Source organism: Rattus norvegicus, chromosome 11 (assembly GCF_021556685.1).
Source record: "Rattus norvegicus strain SHRSP/BbbUtx chromosome 11, alternate assembly SHRSP_T2T, whole genome shotgun sequence".
Taxonomy (NCBI): Eukaryota; Metazoa; Chordata; class Mammalia; order Rodentia; family Muridae; genus Rattus; species Rattus norvegicus.
The window spans coordinates 89,894,247-89,915,071 of NC_141544.1; the positions used below are offsets into that span (position 1 = coordinate 89,894,247).

General features: G+C 45.2%; 2 protein-coding genes across 39 annotated transcripts in view; one reads left to right on the forward strand and one right to left on the reverse strand.

Annotated features, from left to right (window-relative positions):
* Lpp (LIM domain containing preferred translocation partner in lipoma) overlaps positions 1-20,825 on the reverse strand; it is a 633,326-nt gene that overhangs the window by 410,871 nt on the left and 201,630 nt on the right. For all 38 annotated transcript variants that reach the window (NM_001437730.1, NM_001437729.1, XM_087575788.1 and 35 more), the window contains 1 exon segment: positions 4,309-4,510. In NM_001437730.1, coding sequence (NP_001424659.1) covers positions 4,309-4,501 — 193 coding nt within the window. In that variant the 5' untranslated portion in view covers positions 4,502-4,510.
* LOC148002668 (uncharacterized) lies at positions 7,612-13,786 on the forward strand. The gene is made up of 4 exons (XM_087577259.1): positions 7,612-7,713; positions 10,131-11,415; positions 11,497-12,412; positions 12,521-13,786. The coding sequence occupies exons 1-4, from the start codon at positions 7,612-7,614 to the stop codon at positions 12,543-12,545; spliced, it is 2,328 nt and encodes a 775-aa protein (XP_087433385.1). The 3' UTR covers positions 12,546-13,786.

The following is a 20,825-nucleotide window of genomic DNA, read 5'->3' on the forward strand; positions in this document are numbered from 1 at the left end:
GGATGAGGAGTAGCCATTCACCTCACCTCAGCTGCCCTGCCTTCACAAACTCAGGTCAAGCAAGAAAAGCAAGGCATTGTTTATGTTGAGAATGTGCACAAGTAATATATTTAAAACTAGTTTGTGGAAACGTTCAACCTATGAATACACTTGCAAAAATATCACGAAATAATAAAATATCAGAATTATATGAAGGGTGGGGTTATCTACGTAAGTAGTTCATGGATATAATATTTTAAAATCTTACAATCAGGAACTGGAGAAATGGCTCAGGGATAAAGAGCATTGGCTGTTCTTCCAGAGGACATGAGTTTGATTCCCGGCACCCACATGGTATCTTAAATCTGCTTATAACTCCAGTTCTAGGGAGTCTTCTGGCCTTTGTAGGCACTACATGCACATGACGCACATTTAAGTAGGAAAACACTTTTACAGGTACAGTAAGATAATAAAGTTCTGTTAAAAGTTTAAAAATCCTAAGATAAACACGAATGTGATTATGAAAAACAGCTACTTTATTACGTGTGTGCGTGTGTGTGTGTGTGTGTGTGTGTGTGTGTGTGTGTGTGTGTGTGTCTGAGCTCGTGCAAGGGTACAGAACACTCGCATGCACATATGGGTATCTGCACGCATGCATGTATGAAGGCACTATGTACAGAACTATATACTCAGCACCGTTAAATCATTCTTTAATAAGCTTTTTCATTTCTGTGGTCTAGCAATCAGTAAATGGAAATAACATCTGCTCTGTCTGCCAGAGAAAGCAATAGTAAAAATTATCTTTGGAAAACTAAAAACAAAACAATAAGATGCAAATTCCAAGTAAACTGTAAAGGACTAAACCAAAATGAAAGGTGGTGCCCCTCCATGACTGACACTCTACAGGCAGACTGAGTGTCCTCCATCACCTACACTCTACAGGCTGACTGACTGTCCCCCATCACCTACACTCTACAGGCTGAATGACTGTCCTACATCACCTACACTCTACAGGCTGAATGACTGTCCTCCATCACCTACACTCTACAGGCTGACTGACTGTCCTCCGTCACCTACACTCTACAGGCTGACTGACTGTCCTCCATCACCTACATTGTACAGGCCGAGTGACTGTCCTCCATCACCTACACTGTACAGACTGAGTGTCCTCCATCACCTACACACTACAGGCTGACTGACTGTCCTCCATCACCTACAGTCTCAGGCAAACTGACTAACCACCTACACTCTCCACCTGCCTTTTTAAATATAAAAATGCTTTGTGAACAGAATTTTAGAGATTACAGAAAGATAATTCTACACCACAAGACAATTCTAACTATACATACTTGTCTTTTCAAACTATGGAGAAACAGAAATAGGCAGGCATACAGACAACAGAATAACCTCAAAAGCATCTGAGATAAACAATACCACAGGAAGGCTCATTTATTTCACTACCTATGAAAAGCAGGAAAAGAATTTCAGTTCCTATACTGTCAAAGTTTAAGGTTCATAGCTCTTGTTCTGTCTTACTCTTTTCATGGTTGTTCTGAAGGCAAGGCCTGAGCAGAAAATAAATAATACTGGAAGGTGGCACTTAAGAACAAGAAGAAAATTGTGTCATATCATTTCCCTTGGACAAAATCTCATAATAGATACCAAAGAACTTTTCTTTCTTTCTTTCTTTCTTTCTTTTTCTTTCTTTCTTCTTTCTTTCTTTCTCTTTCTATCTATCTATAGATACACTACTATATATAAAATATGTATTCTGTAACATGTAATAACAACACACACACAAAGCAACACAGCTCAGCATACAGTGCTGGACACAGGGAATGTAGAAATTCAGGGGCATATAAAACATTGAGAAAATACAAAGTCTTTTCAATTTCATGAAAACAAAGGGGCTACGGCCCAAGGAAACACTGCCTGGGAAAAAACACTCACTGTGTGTCAAAACCCTTTACACAAAGGTTATTAGAATAGTGTTTTATACAAGAAAATTATAACATATTTGTATCATAAATATAAGTTGATGTGGAAAACATGTGGGTCCTTTCTACTTTCACAGTCAGAAGGAAAAAAAAATAAGCAAGTGAGCCCCAGAGATCACAAACATAATAGTAATGGAGCGATGTAATCACCATTTGAAGGCAGCAGTGTTTAGACAGCCCCTCAAATGCAAAGCTAATTCAATGGGTAAAGGATAGTAAATGTAACAGAACTATGCAGAGTGCAGGTACACACTGCCTATGCACAGCAGCCTGGGCATCGAAATCCCTAACCACAAAATACAGTGAGCGCCATCTCCCCTCTTCAAAGTTCCAGTGTCTCTGTGGATGTGGACGCAAGCTAGTTCATAGGGTTCCATGAGGAGGCGGCTGAGTAACAGCAGAGAGGTGAAGTATATGCCATGCACTGCACGCTCAGTAAGTCCAGAAGACAAGTGGAGCATTAATGAGAAGTATAGCAAGGCTTCAGGGAGAAAACACATGCTTGTGGGGAGAGAAGTGACAGCTTCTCCTTCAGGTTGCACCAAACAGTGTGGGGAAAGTGCTACAGACAGGGTTCCAGCAGGCAACAGAGGCAATGGAGTGGCAAGGGACAGGAAGCTGCTAGCTGTGGTGAAGGCAGTTCAGTGGGCTTGCCATACAGAGAGTAGAGGCAGGGGCATGGCAAGTCAGAGGACAACTTGGGGCTTGTCTCATCAAGACTCATGGCACTCTGAGTGAAGATACGAAAGAGACATCAGCATCACGGTACGTTTCTCTCCCCCTGAGGGAAGCCACAATCTAACCTCTGAGCATATAATTAACTCCCATACCTACTCCAAGCCTCTTCATGGAGACCCTTTTCTGTGTAAGTACTTTGTCTTTCTTCCCTTCCCATTGGTAGGGAGTCTATTTAAATTTCCCAAAAAAGGAGAAGAACTAAAGGTACCTTCTAAATCACAAAAAAAAAAAAAGGAAATGCTAAGAAAACAAGCCAGAAAGCCAACACTCGGCTCTCCCAACACTTGAGCAAGGTTGAACCCTACAGTCCTTAGGGGATAATAAGCCAGTGCAAACCTTCTTCACAAAGACCTTAGTCAACTGCAAAAGTTCAGTGTCCAACAAGGGCCATGAAGCTTCCAGCCCAGGCACTGGAGTCAGGGAGTCCATAGTCATGCCTTAGCAATGCTATTTCTAGGGGAGGGAAACAGAGAGATTCATAAAGAACCACAACACCCAGTATGGTCTTTCTTCTCTTAATCTCCTATCCTGCAGGTTGTTTATACAAGCCAGACATGTGTACCTTGTTTCTAAAAAAAAATATCCTAAAACACCAAGAGGCCAAAGGAGCAGAGGAACTGGCGGATTAATGATGTGGTTCCTGTGAGGTGAGAAAGACTCAGGAGAGACAGGAGGGAAGAGGGAACACCATAGGGCATGGAATGATCCCCCCAATGTTCCTACAGCATTAAAAGGATGTATCTAAGAGCATAATGGAGACAACTGTACAAACAGAACAGTCATTTTTAAACATAGATGGGGCCCGAAATTGAGAAAGAGAGACAGAATCTTAGTAGTGCACATCTTCTGTTCTTAGCTTCTAGAAGTCTCACACTGTTCTACACAAAGGTTTTAGATTACTGCTTCATAGGTGTGAAGGAGTTCGTGACATTGCCTCGTATAAATAAGTGTCTTCTACCACATAGTGTACCTTTGTTAGCGAGAGAATAACAGTGTAACCACATATTGAATGCTCAGCTCATCTAGACATTCAAAATCCACTTGAAGTAAAATGAACCATCGGACCTAAGGTTTCCTCTGAACCATCTATAACTTCAACACACAGGGTCACCAAGGACAATCTTCTCCCAGGGAGAGAGTAAGAAGCAGCAAGGTTCTGGGGACTTCACAGGGTTTTTGTCCTAATGCTTTCTCATTGGGCTATTGCTTGGTGACATTTTGGCACTTGTCTGATGGCAACAATGGAAGCCACTGGGTGGTGGGCACGTCCCCACAGAAGAATAGGGAAGGATGAGGATAAGGCTGTACAAAGGTTCTGAGCCATACTTGAAGAGGTCATGTTTCTGTCCGTTTTAGAGTAACAAATAGCAATAAACATACATTATCATAGATATTTATTACTATACAATCCTAACAGTGTGCAATTTAATCCCTTTGTTTCTAAAGTGTAGTTGGCATAACTGAGACCAGGGAGCTCATTAAAATTGGACACTTCATAAATTGTGGTAAACATAACAAGAAACTTCCTGCCAATACAACTCTGACAGCAAATCATCTTGTAAGCTGATTTCCCACTCCAGTCCCCAGAACTCACCCTCTCCTCCGGGCTGCTTGTACGGGTTATACTTGGGTTTTGGAGCAACCACTGGAGCAAACTTCTTGGGTGGCTGTTGTGTTGACACTGAAATACTGGGGGTCCCAAAAGAATGGGTGGTCTCCATCCGCGCAGGAACATGGCCAAGAGGCTCACCAGTGCTTCTGGGTGGCAGCCAAGATGGGTGAGACATTGTTGAAATCTGCAGTTGGAAAAACAAAAAAGAGAAGGCACTGTGTTCAGTGTGGCTGGAGGGCCATATGAAAAAGAAGTGGATCCAAGAGCTAGCACGGGTGATGGGGCCGGAGAGACACCTCTGCACGCATAGTTGACCCTCCATTTTTCCAGCGGGCATTAGAGAAACAGTAAATGTTTATTTCGTTAACAGACACATGAATCATACTTTAAAATGCTCTTTCTATGAGACCAGCTTTGCCTCACCCACAACCCTAAGAGGCTCTGGAAAGGGGCAGGGGTACGGAGGCACTGTTTGCCAAAATGTCTGGGACAAATGCTAACATATATTAGAGACGGACAGCGGCAATGCAATGGTGGCCTGACAAATCAAGGAAATGGCCTAACTGACCCGGGAAATTGTGGAAACGTTACTTTAACTCCATGAGGGATAACCCAGACAGACACTGCTCCATCACAGTATCCACACTGTGAAGAGAGAATTGAGTTCTCTGTCAGGATATGCCAATCACTCCTCCTGGCAGCCTGCCTGCTGGGAAGAGTCTCACAGACAAGTTGAGGAGGGTTCTCCAGGCCTGATTGCAAGAGCTCTCCAGCACAGGGAGGCCGGAAGGTGCCCTGTACCCACTCCTAGCCCCAAATCTACCTTGTAATTTATTAATTGAACTGAATTAATTAAGAGGGCTACATGATTACCTCCAGATGTCTACAGCTTTGAAAGCACACAGCAAATGCAGGAACAAATGAAGGCCACAGCAAAGGAGAGAGGAGAAGGGGTGGACAGCAGTGTCCTTGCCGGGAATTCACAGGTGCCCACACCAGGGACAAGCAGTATGATCTGCAGCCTTCTGAGGCTATGGCCAAAGTTATGATTGAGATATCCCAGGCCTCCTTAATCACAGAGCTTTTAAGAAAGCCAATACAGTAACATCGAAGGGCTTTATGCATATACTGTTGGTTGCAATGAAAGCAGGGTAGGTGTACCGCTATTCTCATTGAGAAGAGCGAGAATTATAGATCGTTTTACATAGAGGGGAAGAGGTGTTGCAACCATAAGATGGGGTTAACTCTATTGATAACAAAGGGGAAGAAACTGAGATAAAGATTCAGGGCACTGAAGCCAATGGTGACACTGGCTCCCTCTGGCATCAGCGCTCACTCCTTCTTCGCATTCTCTGTGTATGGGTCCAGAGACAACAGTACTGTGAGCCTATGAAAAGACAGGGACTGTATCTTAGATGTCCAAAAATTACCAGTAAGGCATTCCAAAAAACCAACAGAGATCAGAGTTTTTAAATCATTTAAAGAGACCAAAACTAAGTCTAACTAATCTCGAAGACTGGAGCAGAAAAAAAGTCCTTTTCCTATGAATAGAGCTTATCATTTATAAATTGGAATGACAGTAATACCGTTACTTCCAATGTGACTGGTGTGAATACAGAATGGTAAGTTACTGAAAGAGTTCTGGAGCTCTGTGCATACTTGGAGTATAGGTTTCAACTGTATATATTTAAATGGGTCAATAGCATCATTGACCCTTTGCTGTAAATCTAGACTTAGTCCAAAACAAAAGCTTTGCAGTACAAGCTAATACGGCATGTCCTGGTCTCTGAGACAAAGCTGAAAGCCTGCAGAGCAATCCTACACTACTTACCGCTGTGCTGGCTTTATTCACTGTGTCACTGGCATACAAAAATAAGGAATGTCTGGGACAGAATTCAGAGTAAAGATGTAATACTCAATATGAAAATTAGAAACATCTCTGTCCCCCATGGCATTGTGACTTATCCTGATGATGCCTTCTTCTCCACAGGAAGCACTCTGGGCCTGCCCTCCATGAGGATCACATCTGGATAGAGATGACCATCACAGCATCTTCTACATGCCAACAGTGCTCGAAGGTTTACGGTAATTTCTATGTCTTTATGATGGGTCCACCACAGCAACTCCATTTCCTTCCAATCCCTGGGTACCAAGTCCCACTCCCTGTTTTTACATTGCCCCAGCTCAGATGTCTGCCAGTGGACGAATCCTCCTAAAGGGGAGTAGTAACATATCCTTTGCCTGGGTTCTTCTAGTGCTTATCCACACTAACATTAGTTTGCTAAATGTATCAATCTGCATACACCTGCAATGACGTGGAAATTCCTGGGTGGTCTCACTGTACTATCATAAGATACATAGATATATGTGCCTCCGTGCAGCCTCTCACAACTAAACAGCACCTCTCCCTCCCCATCAGCATCCACCAGCACACCTCTCCCTCCCCATCAGCATCCACCAACACACTTCTCCCTCCCCACCACCATCTACCAGCACACCTCTCCCTCCCCACCACCATCCACTAGCACACCTCTCCCTCCCATCAGCACCCACCAGCACACCCTGCCCTCCCCATCAGCACCCACCAGCACACCCTGCCCTCCCCATCAGCACCCACCAGCACACCTCTCCCTCCCCACCACCATCCACCAGCACACCTCTCCCTCCCATCAGCACCCACCAGCACAATCACTTTGCCTCCCATTGCTTGGTATGTAATGAACCTGTTGATAGATTTCCAGATAGTAAAACATCTTTTCAATCCTAGAAAAAAAGCCTAAGTCACAAATATGGTGCTTTGTTCTACTAATGGAAAAATTACAACTTTTATTTATAATTCTGTCTATGAGATCAAAGGTCATTTGCAGTGGTGTGCTCTTGGCCACTTTCCCTTCTTTCATGGTCAGACTTTCACCCAGACGGTTTCAATCCCAGGGCAGTCTCAATTAACTTAATAATGACCCTGGATACTCTGATCTGTAAAGGTTCATCAGAATTCAATGAAAACACTTCTACATGTGATGATACTTTATTTAATAATGGATACTAAAGCTATGTCTAATACCTTTAGTGATAATATATCTAAGACGATGTGATAGCATTTATATCTTCAAAAAAAATTCATCTTCCGCTCAAGATTTTTATCACACGCTTTTACCCATTCACACCAGCTACCCCTCAGTTACAAATAATTTCGTATCCATAATGGATCTTTTTTGTCCTGGGGGTTATTCCCGGACAGTTCCTCAGACTATAAGGATGCATTTAGTTCCTCAGACTATAAGGATGCATTTAACCCTTTGCTCAGTCGCCAGCCCTGCTCAGCGGCAGCGCATTACCATGCTGCACAAACTCTTCAAGGGGCTGGCTGCACGCACACTCCCCAAGGTAAACTCTGCAATCCTGGACAGCAGCACTCCTTACCATGTCATAATGTCAAGGTCTGGTTCATGATAAGAACTCAATGAAAATGCCTATTAACTTAAGGATCAAATAAACGTATATGTCTATCACCAGTTCTCTAGAGGAATTTGATTCTCCTTCACTCAAAAAGTACAGTCTGGGGGAGTTACATTCATCTAAGTGCAAGGAAGGAAAGTAGCCTAGAAAATACGCTGTACTGAGAAACAGGAGGAGCTGTCAAAGAACTAGTGCAGGCTGGGAGAGGTTGCTCCCATCGGGACTCAGAAAGCTGTTAAGTTCTGAAATATAACAGGAGGGAGGACGATGACAAGAGTCAACAGCACAGGGATTGACGAGATGGATAGGTAGGTAAACCACTTGCCATGAACATGGAAGGACCCAAGTTCAAATTCCCAGACCACACACAAGTCAGGACACAGAGGTACACATCTGTGGTACCAGTGCTACTATGGTGAGAAGGAAGATAGGGACAGCATTGTCCCCAGGAGGCCTAAGTCAGCTATCCCTCACAGTGGGAAAGAAAGAAACTGCCTCAAAGAGGGAAACACACCTTAAGTTCTTGTACTTAACCTAACACACATATACACTCCCAGACATAAGGAGGGACAGGGAGAGAATAGGGGGGGAAAGAAGAGAGGGGGAGGAGAAAAGAGAAACAAATCAAAGCATATGTGAGGGACAAGGAAATCCAACAGTATCAACATGGAGTCCCCAGTCCCTAATTTGGGTCTCAGTTAAAATAGAGAGACTTTTAACAAGAAAATATGTACAACCGAAGTTGGACAACTGAACATCTGTAAATTTCAAAACCACGCCTATGGTTTGTGGCTGTCTACTTTCTCTGTATTTTGAAGCTTATTTTTGATAAGACTCTGAGAAAGGCATGGACTGACAAACGCCTGCCAGCACCCTTCCTTAGCTTCTCAGAGACAGGCCCAGTGAACACACAAACAGGCGGGGTAAGAGTGGGCATTGTTTACCTTCCAACCCTGGTCTTAGTTCCTCTGCCTTGAGGTAGGTTTCACTCTAGGCTTAGAACCATTGTGAAAGCAAGAAGTGAAAGGGAGGATCCTTCCACCACTCCCCTCCAGACACTGAAAATGAAGCCACAGCACCCAGAATGAGCAAACGTAAGAAATGGCCCTGATCTCAGCAACTTGCCTGCTGCTAAAAAGTCCCTGTCCCTCCAAGGTCTGGGCTCCATGCACGGCAAGCAGGGAGAACCTACATGGTTTCACTGATCATATTCTCCGAGCCCTCAGTGTCATTTCTCCCCAGTAATTTTACTGGAACAGCAAAGCCACAGATTACCAAGCAATGTCAAGTGTTTCCTGAGAGGACTGACTGACTGCATGTGAAGTGATTGTTCTGATGACCATGAAGTCATCACACTGCTGTATGCAGGTGCACTACCGTGACCTGTAGGTTAAAAATCAAGAACAAAAGCCTGGGGTCAGGGAACGAGTTTAGTAGCAGAACATGTGAATTGTATTTGCAAGGCCTTGGATTTGATACCTAGTATTCCTAACCCCTACACACATACACATACACACACACCACACACCGCACACCACACACACACACACTGAACACCACACACACACCACACACACACACAAACACACACACACACACACACCACATACCACGCACACCACACACAGAGAGACAGACAGACAGACCATACCATACATACACCCCACACACAACATAACACACAGACATATAATCCACACAAACAGCGCACACCACATATACCCACACACACACAATCTAAGGGTCTAAGGAGTTGCACAGATTGATTAAGATAAATAACCACCAAATTACAAGCCTAAAAAAGCTTTAATGTGGATTCTTTGCTGTTGTCTAACTTTGATGGAAAAGGGTGGTTTGGGCCCTTGGCACCTGCATACCTACTCCTTGGGTTGCGGTAGTTATAAAATATCCTTTCTCTCATACTCCACATTCATAGGCTGATGAAGGCAATATTTAACCGATCCAAACCATAGGGACCGCAAGGTATTCAAAAGAGCTAATGGATGATCAACCCCTTTCCTATATAGAAGAAGAACTGAGGGCCTCCATACAGTGAGGAAACCTCTGATTGAGCGTATGAGTGCAGAGTCACTGGCATTTGTGATCAGATTTTTCTTTTCCTTTCCTCCAAATTAATATGCAATTCTGTAAGCATTTTTAAGACTATTGAAGAACCACCGCCCGTTATAGATAGGGCATTATGCAACACCTGATGCTATAAGAGTCAAATTGTGCTTTCTAAAACAACCTCCAAGCTAAGCTGGTGTGGAATCTCTCTGCCTATGGTTCTGATTATTCACCTTACACTGGTGGGGCTTCTCCAGCTCTAACATTTGGGAAGCTAGCTCTGGACCACTGAGATATACACTAGCCCTGGACCACTGAGATGCACGCCCAGCCCTGGACCACTGAGATGCACGCCCAGCCCTGGACCACTGAGATACACGCCCAGCCCTGGACCACTGAGATACACGCCCAGCCCTGGACCACTGAGATACACGCCTAGCCCTGGACCACTGAGATACACGCCCAGCCCTGGACCACTGAGATACACGCCCAGCCCTGGACCACTGAGATACACACCCAGCCCTGGACCACTGAGATACACGCCTAGCCCTGGACCACTGAGATACACGCCTAATCCTGGACCACTGAGATGCACGGCCAGCCCTGGACCACTGAGATACACGCCCAGCCCTGGACCACTGAGATACACGCCTAGCCCTGGACCACTGAGATACACGCCTAGCCCTGGACCACTGAGATACACGCCCAGCCCTGGACTACTGAGATACACGCCTAGCCCTGGACCACTGAGATACACGCCCAGCCCTGGACCACTGAGAAGCACGCCCAGCCCTGGACCAGTGAGATACACGCCCAGCCCTGGACCACTGAGATACACGCCCAGCCCTGGACCACTGAGGTACACGCCCAGCCCTGGACCACTGAGAGGCACACCTAGCCCTGGACCACTGAGGTACACGCCCAGCCCTGGACCACTGAGATGCACGCCCAGCCCTGGACCACTGAGATACACGCCGAGCCCTGGACCACTGAGATGCACGCCCAGCCCTGGACCACTGAGATGCAGGCCCAGCCCTGGACCACTGAGGTACACGCCTAGCCCTGGACCACTGAGATACACGCCTAATCCTGGACCACTGAGATGCACGGCCAGCCCTGGACCACTGAGATACACGCCGAGCCCTGGACCACTGAGATGCACGCCCAGCCCTGGACCAGTGAGATGCAGACCCAGCCCTGGACCACTGAGGTACACGCCCAGCCCTGGACCACTGAGAGGCACACCTAGCCCTGGACCACTGAGGTACAGGCCTAGCCCTGGACCACTGAGGTACAGGCCCAGCCCTGGACCACTGAGATACACGCCTAGCCCTGGACCACTGAGATACACGCCTAGCCCTGGACCACTGAGATACACGCCCAGCCCTGGACCACTGAGATGCACACCCAGCCCTGGACCACTGAGATACACGCCTAGCCCTGGACCACTGAGATACACGCCTAGCCCTGGACCACTGAGATGCACGCCTAGCCCTGGACCACTGAGATGCACACCCAGCCCTGGACCACTGAGATGCACGCCCAGCCCTGGACCACTGAGAGGCACACCTAGCCCTGGACCACTGAGATGCACGCCTAGCCCTGGACCAGTGAGATACACGCCCAGCCCTGGACTACTGAGAGGCACACCTAGCCCTGGACCACTGAGATGCACGCCCAGCCCTGGACCACTGAGATACACGCCCAGCCCTGGACCACTGAGATGCACGCCCAGCCCTGGACCACTGAGAGGCACACCTAGCCCTGGACCACTGAGGTACACGCCCAGCCCTGGACCACTGAGATGCACGCCCAGCCCTGGACCAGTGAGATGCAGGCCCAGCCCTGGACCACTGAGGTACACGCCCAGCCCTGGACCACTGAGAGGCACACCTAGCCCTGGACCACTGAGGTACAGGCCTAGCCCTGGACCACTGAGGTACAGGCCTAGCCCTGGACCACTGAGGTACACGCCTAGCCCTGGACCACTGAGATACACGCCCAGCCCTGGACCACTGAGGTACACGCCTAGCCCTGGACCACTGAGATGCACGCCCAGCCCTGGACCACTGAGATACACGCCTAGCCCTGGACCACTGAGATACACGCCTAGCCCTGGACCACTGAGATGCACGCCTAGCCCTGGACCACTGAGATGCACACCCAGCCCTGGACCACTGAGATGCACGCCCAGCCCTGGACCACTGAGAGGCACACCTAGCCCTGGACCACTGAGATGCACGCCTAGCCCTGGACCAGTGAGATACACGCCCAGCCCTGGACTACTGAGAGGCACACCTAGCCCTGGACCACTGAGATGCACGCCCAGCCCTGGACCACTGAGATACACGCCCAGCCCTGGACCACTGAGATGCACGCCCAGTCCTGGACCACTGAGATACACGCCCAGCCCTGGACCACTGAGGTACACGCCCAGCCCTGGACCACTGAGATACACGCCCAGCCCTGGACCACTGAGAGGCACACCTAGCCCTGGACCACTGAGGTACACGCCCAGCCCTGGACCACTGAGAGGCACACCTAGCCCTGGACCACTGAGGTACACGCCCAGCCCTGGACCACTGAGATGCACGCCCAGCCCTGGACCACTGAGATGCACGCCCAGCCCTGGACCACTGAGATGCACACCTAGCCCTGGACCACTGAGATGCACGCCGAGCTCCTTTATGTAGATGCTCTGACTCCAGGGTTGAGTAAGTGGCACAGAGCACTCATGTTAATCTGTAATTTGCATAGTTCCTCAGTAACTACTCTGTCAGAGTGCGCTGAATAAACTGATGGGATTGCAGGAGAGAACGGAAATTAATACTCACTCATTTAATGGGGTAGGAAATGACATCCAAAGTCGATGGCAGACTCAGCTTGGCATTCATGTCCATCACCAACAAGTTCTTTATTTGAACGATCATTTAAGACTAGAATATTATGTTTCTTCTTAATCCATGAATGTTTTTCTGTGACTGACCTCTACAGGTAAACGTCAGTGCCTTGCTAGAATTACCAAACTTCTGTTGCAATATTCTTATTAGCATGACTGGTTATATCCAATGTTTATTGGATTTCATTATGATAATTTCATACACTTTATATATACTCTGAACATACTCAACTCTCCTGTTATTTTCTTGCCCTGCCCTCCTGTTTCCCTTCATCCTCCAAATAGCTTTCTTCCCATTTTCATGGTTTTTTTTAAATCCCACATATATGAAAACCATGGTATTAATCCTACGAGTCTCGACTTTGTCCCTTAAACATGTATGACCTTTAGTTGTACACAGTTTCCTGAATATGGTCTTTGTTCTGTTGCTGACGGGATCCAAGCCCACTGTATACATATGTCACATTTTGTTTTCCCACCGTCTGACCGGCAGCACAGAGACTGACTCTGCAACTCAGCTAAGTGTGAACTGCACTCTAGTGACTGTGAGGGCATGGCTGTCTCTCTGCACTTCCAGGGCTTGATCGCTGTGTTTGGAGACAGTCATTTTGACTTGAAGAGGAGATTCTCAACGCAATTCCAAGAGGCTACTCATCCCTTCGTCCTTCCCCTTTTCAACTGTCTCCCATGTCAGGACCTGAACACAGAATTCTGTGCTTCCTGGGCAAGTACACTTTTAGTCAGCTATGATCCCGAGACCTATTGTTGCAGTTTAATGTAACAATGTGCTTAGATGTCTAGCATACAGCTGTTCACCCGGTACTACAGAACAGTATTTCTGTAGGGGATGGCTTGACCTTCAGAGCTGAGAGCGAGCTTTCAGCTCAGAGAGAAGTCTGTAACTTTTACTCTTTGGGAGCTAATGTTCCTCTCTGAAGACACCACAGCTGAATTGGGGTAGGAGGGGATTCTAAACTTGAATCTTCTCACATACTTTATGTGTTCTGAAGAGATCCTGACAGGAAAACTATTTACAAAACAAAACAAAAAAAATAAACAACAACAACAACAACAAAAAAAAAAAACAAGTAAAGTTAGGTCTGGAGATCAGAAATCGTCTATAATTTTCCTCTCAGCTCATCAGAGGAGGCGCAATTCTCTTTTCTCCCTTTCCTTGCCACCTGTTTTCCTAATTCTCTGACCCTCCCCATTGTGGGAGGAAGTCTCGGATTAATCTCAGTGATTACCAAGGTATCAATCAAGACTTACTACGCGCGAGTAAATAAGCACGTTAGGCAAACCTTTTCCAAATGATGTAGGTAAGTCCCTACCAGTGTAATTACAAAGCAGATACGCTGCAGCATGGGAAGGAAGCGTGGGAAGGCGGCACTGAAGAATGAGGCGGGCTGAAAATTACACACAATTGCCAGTGAGGCAGCGAACTCAATCATGTTCTGAAGCATCGGGCTATACACAGAGTGGGATGGGCAAAGCAGGGCCTGCCACGGGCTGAAAATGTCATGGATTCAACTTAACTTCTCTCGAGAGACAACTTTGGAAGGATACTGGCTAAACGCCCCTCTCCCTACATGGACAGCTGGCATTGCTCAGAGGGAGCAAGGAGAAGAACTCCACAGAAATGCCAACCCTTTATATAGGTTCTCCCCAAGACACTGGAAATGCTCAACACAGCACTAGACTTAAACACAGAATGCTCGGCTGCAATCACTGGCCCAGTCACAAAGCTCTCTGACTTTAGCCCTTGCACGCCTTTCAACTTTGATACATCGCCTTATCTGTGAACTAAAACAACTTCATTGCCAACATCTATCCAACTCCCATGTCCCACACTTTCCCAAGACTAAAGCTGAGTCAACTGAGGTTTCAGCTAAAACTATGGTCTAATTACTAGGAATTCCTAAGGAGCCCCACCCCCACCACAGCCCAGATGAGGAGGTGTAAAGAGAAGCAGACTCTAGTCAGGACAGATTCTTGACCTGTCTGGCACAAAGGTACTCCAAGGGAAAACAATGTAACAATGTGCTCCCTGCTCCTGGCAACACTGTAGGGAGCCAGAAAAAACCAAACTGCATTTGAAAACCCCAAAGGAACCAAGCAGCAACAAAAAAGGAGAAGCATCAGGTCCCAGTGAGTAACTGTGAGTGAGTCACTGTCATCAGAAGGGACAGAGAATAGAGACAGGCCCCATAACACACAATCCCTTCAGATTCCCAGGATCATTGGGAAAAGGAACTCTCAGGGAGACACCACCACTGAACTCAGGGGCTCCAGAGAAGGCTAGGACAGAGTGGGCATGCACTAGCTGCCGTTCTGCCGTTCTGTTTTCTCAGTAGTCCTGGGGAAAGAAAAGACAGTGGACAGCAGACAAGATAAGCTAGAGAGAGTTAGGAGGTCACTGAGAGTCCCTACACACATTAGGAAGTACTGTTTTAGATTTAGAGAGGGTGACATTGCTTACCCAATTTAGGAGAGCAATTAGAAGCTATAGGGGGCAGGGAGTAAACCCAAATGTTCTACCAGAAAAAAAAAATCAAAGTGGTAAATTTCACTAAGCAAATCAGTAACATTATTGCTTGCTGGATGATAGCCAGGTAGACTGAATAAAAGGCAGCTGAAGTGGTCCTGAGAGTAAAGAGTCTTTCTTGCAAAAGATTCAGTAGCAACAACCTTGGGAAAGATCACAAAGATCACGGGACCCTGACATTCCACACTAAGTCACATCCAACAGGAATGTCTCCACCTGAGACACAGAGCAAGAAAACAGCATCCCAGTTTGACCATCTCTAAAATAACAGACAAATGTTTTCTATTTCAAAATCGTCCCCATAGCATTTCCTACATTGCTCATCTGTGCACCGCCCTATGCCGACATAAAATGTGGTCCCAAGGAGGCTTCTTCTAAGTCTCTGATGCAAACAAGGAACTTTCTATGTGTGCACAGCTAACACTAAGGGGCAGAGTATAACATGAAATCTACTTCTGAAAGGGGAAACCTGGATGTACCTAAGACGCTGTGTGCCTAATTCACAGAGGTTTTGCCCTTCCAACGGGAAGAGAAAGTGATAATGAGAAAAGTCAACTCTATAATCCCTAATAAAGCTCCCGAGTCTCCTTGGTGCTTATCTGAAATCTCTCCTTTTAAACACACCAATCATGCTCCGGTCTCCAGGCTAATTGCTGCTCGTTCCTCGGTGCTCCCAGAGCAGCGTGTTCAAACCTGTCTTAGATGCACGCTGTACTTACCTGTTTACAAGTCTGCCGTAGCCACTACAAAGGCCATGGAATTTTGCTAGCATGTGAGGTGTCTTAATTACTTTTAATTATTTAATACTTTTCTTTGCATCCTAACAAAAATAAGCATAAAACAACAAAGTCCATCATACCACAGGGCTTACCGAAGCCTATCAATGTGCCCCTGATTCCAACCACTCTGTACAAACTATCGTACGTTGAAGTTTGGTTACTTGAATTTACTGGAGTTTATGGCACTGAATTTAGATGTTACGATAAAGTCTGTGACTTTTAGTTTCTGTTTTAATGAAATACAAACATAAATATCTCTGTTAACTTTTTAAATGCACAGATAACAGAAAATGAAAGTGGTGGTAGGGGACATGGAAATTTTCAACAAAAACATATAAGAGAATTTTAGGAAATAAGAATTAACCTTATGCATATAGCAATGTTTTCAAATAATAATTTTTTGATTCATTAGAAATCTAACTAGACAGTTCCTCAGCATATGAAACGATCTGAAGGCCAAGCAAACCACTTCTATGAATGTGTCACCAACTCGAGCTATGTAAGAAAGGCCGCATTTGCAAATACTCAGTCCCCAGTGAAACAACAGGGACACTTTCAATTGCAGATGTTTTCCTGAATGTGGGAAATTATCCTACTTTTATTTCGAGATTCTGAAATAAAGCAAAATCTGGCGAGCCACTGAACAGTGGCTCTGAGCCTGACTATTCGAGCTCACTGTCAGAGTCACAGCAATGGAGTCAGTCCTTAAGTCTCTCTCCAGGAGAGTACTGGTATTAAGCCTACTGAATTATTGTTTTTAAATCACTAAGCTAAAAAACAGAAATGCATAAAAACCATATACAATTGATTAAATATTCCAAGGCAATTTACAAAACACACCCTCATACACACACACACACACACACACACACACACACACACACACACCTGACATGCACATGAGTGCACACACGTTTAGAAAATTTAAAGAAGAGCAATTAACGTTCAGCAGCCCAGATATATATTATCAATGAGACACAGAATCATTAAAATATTTCTACGGTAGAACTCAAACGCATTCACATAGCCCTCCAAAACCATAAAGCTCCTTCCATCCAAGAAGACAGCTTCCATGACTCAGCCATTAAAACTGCTCTAAGGCTCACGATGGCTAAAATGTGTACTAGCCTAAGAACCACTGATCCATTGCTCCTTTTCACCCTGTAACCACAAGCCCTCTAATGCAAGATACTCCTTCAAATACATAAGTTAATTCAATGTATATATTTCTCTGAAGTTCGGTCTGGTTCTTTCCTTTTTTTTTAAACTGGTATTTCAGCTTCAGAACAAGAGCAGGACCCTAAATTCACACAGTGGGATGCAGCGTTCGTCCACACGCATAAGAACTACCAACTGTCTTCAATAGGATACTAATCATGAAGTACATAAATTGGTAGAAAACGGTTATTGGAATTCTTAAATCTTGGTACAATTGTCAACTGCAGTCAACCTTGCTTATAAACATAAAGGCAGTCTCCTTGATTCTCCAGTATCCCATAAACTAAACTGGAAACCCACTACTCTGCAATAACTATAACAGTGTCTCCATGTGAACGGCCAACAATGATGTCATCTTCTCTAGATTGTTCTTTCAAGTGCCCCTCACAGGGTCTATCCCATGATCATTCCTCAGCCAGTGAAGACAAATAATACTACTGTACTACTACTATACTATTAGTACTGCTATACTATTAGTTCTACTATTCTATTAGTACTACTATGCTATTAGTACTGCTATACTATTAGTACTACTATGCTATTAGTACTACTAGGCTATTGGTACTACTATGCTATTAGTACTACTGTACTATTAGTACTACTATGCTATTAGTACTACTATGCTATTAGTACTATGCTACTACCTACACTGTTTCTACTACTATTATTACTACTATTACTATTGTACTATTACTACTACTAGACTATGACTATTACAACAACTACTACATTACATACTACTACCATTACTACCGCTGCTGCTGCTGCTGCTGCTACTACTACTACTACCACAACAACCCCACCCCCCATACACGCACACACACAAATCATAAAGGTTGTGGAATGCTAAGAGTTAAGATTTGCATTTGAATCATTGTAGATCATATGCCAGCCAGTATTCTCCATGGTTCCTCATAACTAGAGTGATTATTGATCCAATTTATGCTTGCAATTTTGGTTGGTTGTACCCATTAACAAGAACCTCTTCAAAGTTTCTCCAATGGGATAATAAGCAATACAGGCGAGGCATTGTGACAATGTCTGGTTCACTTGATGTAAGTGAATCTCAAATATATCCAGCTACTGATGCAAGGGTTCCAGAGAGTTAAGAACCTCTCATGTTTAGAATTATGATTACAGTTGCTCCAAGCAATTAGCGGAAGGAGACAGAAATTAGAAATTCCTGCTCAAGAGCATGTGTCCCCAATTAAGAAGGAAAGACAGGAATAGAGAGATGGCTCAGCAGTTAAGAGCATTGACTGCTCCTCCAGAGAAACAGGACTCAGTTCTCCGAGGTAGCTCCCAGGCATCTCTAGCCAGTCCGCGGAGACCCAACCTTCTCCTCTAGCTTGTGTGAGCCCTCTATCATTCAGGCAAACGTAAACACAAAATAAAATCTCAGAAAATAATTTAAAACACAAAGAATGGATAAGGGTGTTCCAGGTTTGTAAAAGAAAGCAAGAGTGCAAACTGTGATCCATGCCCATGCGTGAGCCTTTTCCTAGAGTGACAAATGTCACATGCTATGACGGGGAGCTGAAACGCTCCAAGCACATGTGTTCCATCCGTCTTCCCCATGCCCTGTGGCTCCTGTGACACTAAAATTCCATTTGTGAGGAGCACTGCCAGAATTTTACCTGGGTCTGAATCTGGAACCTAAAAACTGAGCATCCACCCATGTGTTTAAGCAGCTCACAGGCTGGGTGGGAGAAGGTAGGAGCAGAATTGTTAACAGTAGCAGTTCTCGCCTTTCTAAGTCAGTGCCACAGATGCATCAACAGGAAATCAGAATCATTTCTTACAGGCCAACAGGTCGTATCTCTATTTAATATACGTTACAAAGACTTTTACTTGATGTCCATTGCAAATTCTAAGTGCGCATTTAAGGCTAGGTAAGGAGAAATATACAACTGAAACCGCAGGGTGGGGCTTTGACAACCTTTCCTTAAGACAGAGCTCGCCCCAACACAGTGACCCTGATTACAATACTCTGTGTCTCCCTCTAGTACTTTACAAAATTACGAAACAAAAACAGTTTAGAATCCTCTCCCAGGTCATGGTCTTCCCTTCTTACCGTCTTTGTTTCATAAACAGGAATTCCCCAAGGGTTTCCCTAAAGAAAACTGTTATATAATAAATGACCCTGACAAGCTGAAACTTAACAGCTCCCTATTTGAGTGCTGACTACACACTCAAGCCCTACAAAACCTGTAAAAATCCTGAAAAACTCAGTATGGTGGGCGCTGAGTCATTTCTGCGTGCCACACGACACAGTGGGCGCTCTGTTGGTAGGTATAGATTGTAAAAGAAATTCTGACAAAATATATGCACTGTGTTGAGATATGGAAGGTTGGTGAGGGCCACTCACCCCTTTCCGAGTACACAGCTACATTCCTGAACTCAATAGTTGAGGGAAAGCCAGATGACTGTACTCTTCCTTGGCTATAAAAAAAATGGAGTAAACTATACTTCCGGGGTTCAATTCTAAGTGTTCATTCTAGCACCTACCCCAAAGGGCCTTTCCAATAATTTCTAAGATAAGCCTCTCTATTGAATTTTTTTCTATTAAATACCTACAGCTGATGGTTTCTTATAGCAAACCCTGATTTTAAAAGGAAAAAGAAAACCCCTCAAGGTTCTAAAAGTTTGATTCACAAATGTTCAAAAAAAAATAGCCAATAATGAGGAAGAGATATGTCCGGGTAATTGATGATTCCTGGGCTGAGCAATAGAACCATCCCAGGGAATCGGGAGCCACACAAAGGGCATCCGGGACTTCTCGGAAGTTCTGAGGAGTTCTGGGAAGACTCAGGCTCAACGCACAGAGCGCTCAGTGTGAAGGTGAAACCAACAGGTGCTAAAAATATCCGCTCTCATCAACCTGCCCCGGGCTCCGCCACGAACCGGCTACTTTTGTAACCAAAGACAACACACAGGGGAAGTTCGCTGTCTCAAAACTCAGTCATTGTGCTCATGAGGAAATTTACTTGGATTACAGTTGTAAGAAAACCTAACTTTTCATTTCCCTCAGAGATGAAGGTGCAGAAACAAAAACCATGTAACAAGAAACAGACCCAGCACACCTTAATGAGCAAAGGAATACCTGACCCAAAGTTTTCAGATCTGGCCCCAAATACTCAGATTGTGACAATGTACAGTTACAATGCCTAAGAGAGAAAACTCCACAGCAACTGCTGAGGGACTATAAGAATGCCAGACAGGAACTCAGTCCCTAGCCAACATCTTAAGTAAAGGGGAGATATTGTGCAGCCTGGATCCTTCTGAGGTACAGCGACCAATGGAAAGCGGGAGACAAATAGGAGCTCGATGCAATAACACTTAGGGCTCAAGAGAAATCATGAAATCATTCATGCACCATAGAAAAAAAGTCCAGAAACTCATAACATAAAAGGAGTTTGGGAATCACGATGAAAAATGCCAAGAAGAAGCAGGACCCTGGTGGTTACATCAGCTTGATCATCTAGCAGTGAACTCAAGGCGATGCTCTCAGACCTCACAGGCCTGTGTCCTC

What these genes read in the sequence shown, in the direction of transcription:
- LOC148002668 (XM_087577259.1), top strand. Translation starts at nt 7,612, where the DNA reads ATGCATTTAACCCTTTGCTCAGTCGCCAGCCCTGCTCAGCGGCAGCGC. An exon ending in CTGCACGCACACTCCCCAAG is followed by an intron (nt 7,714 to 10,130) that starts GTAAACTCTGCA and finishes TTGGGAAGCTAG; the next exon opens with CTCTGGACCACTGAGATATA. An exon ending in CCTAGCCCTGGACCACTGAG is followed by an intron (nt 12,413 to 12,520) that starts GTACACGCCCAG and finishes TGGACCACTGAG; the next exon opens with ATGCACGCCGAGCTCCTTTA.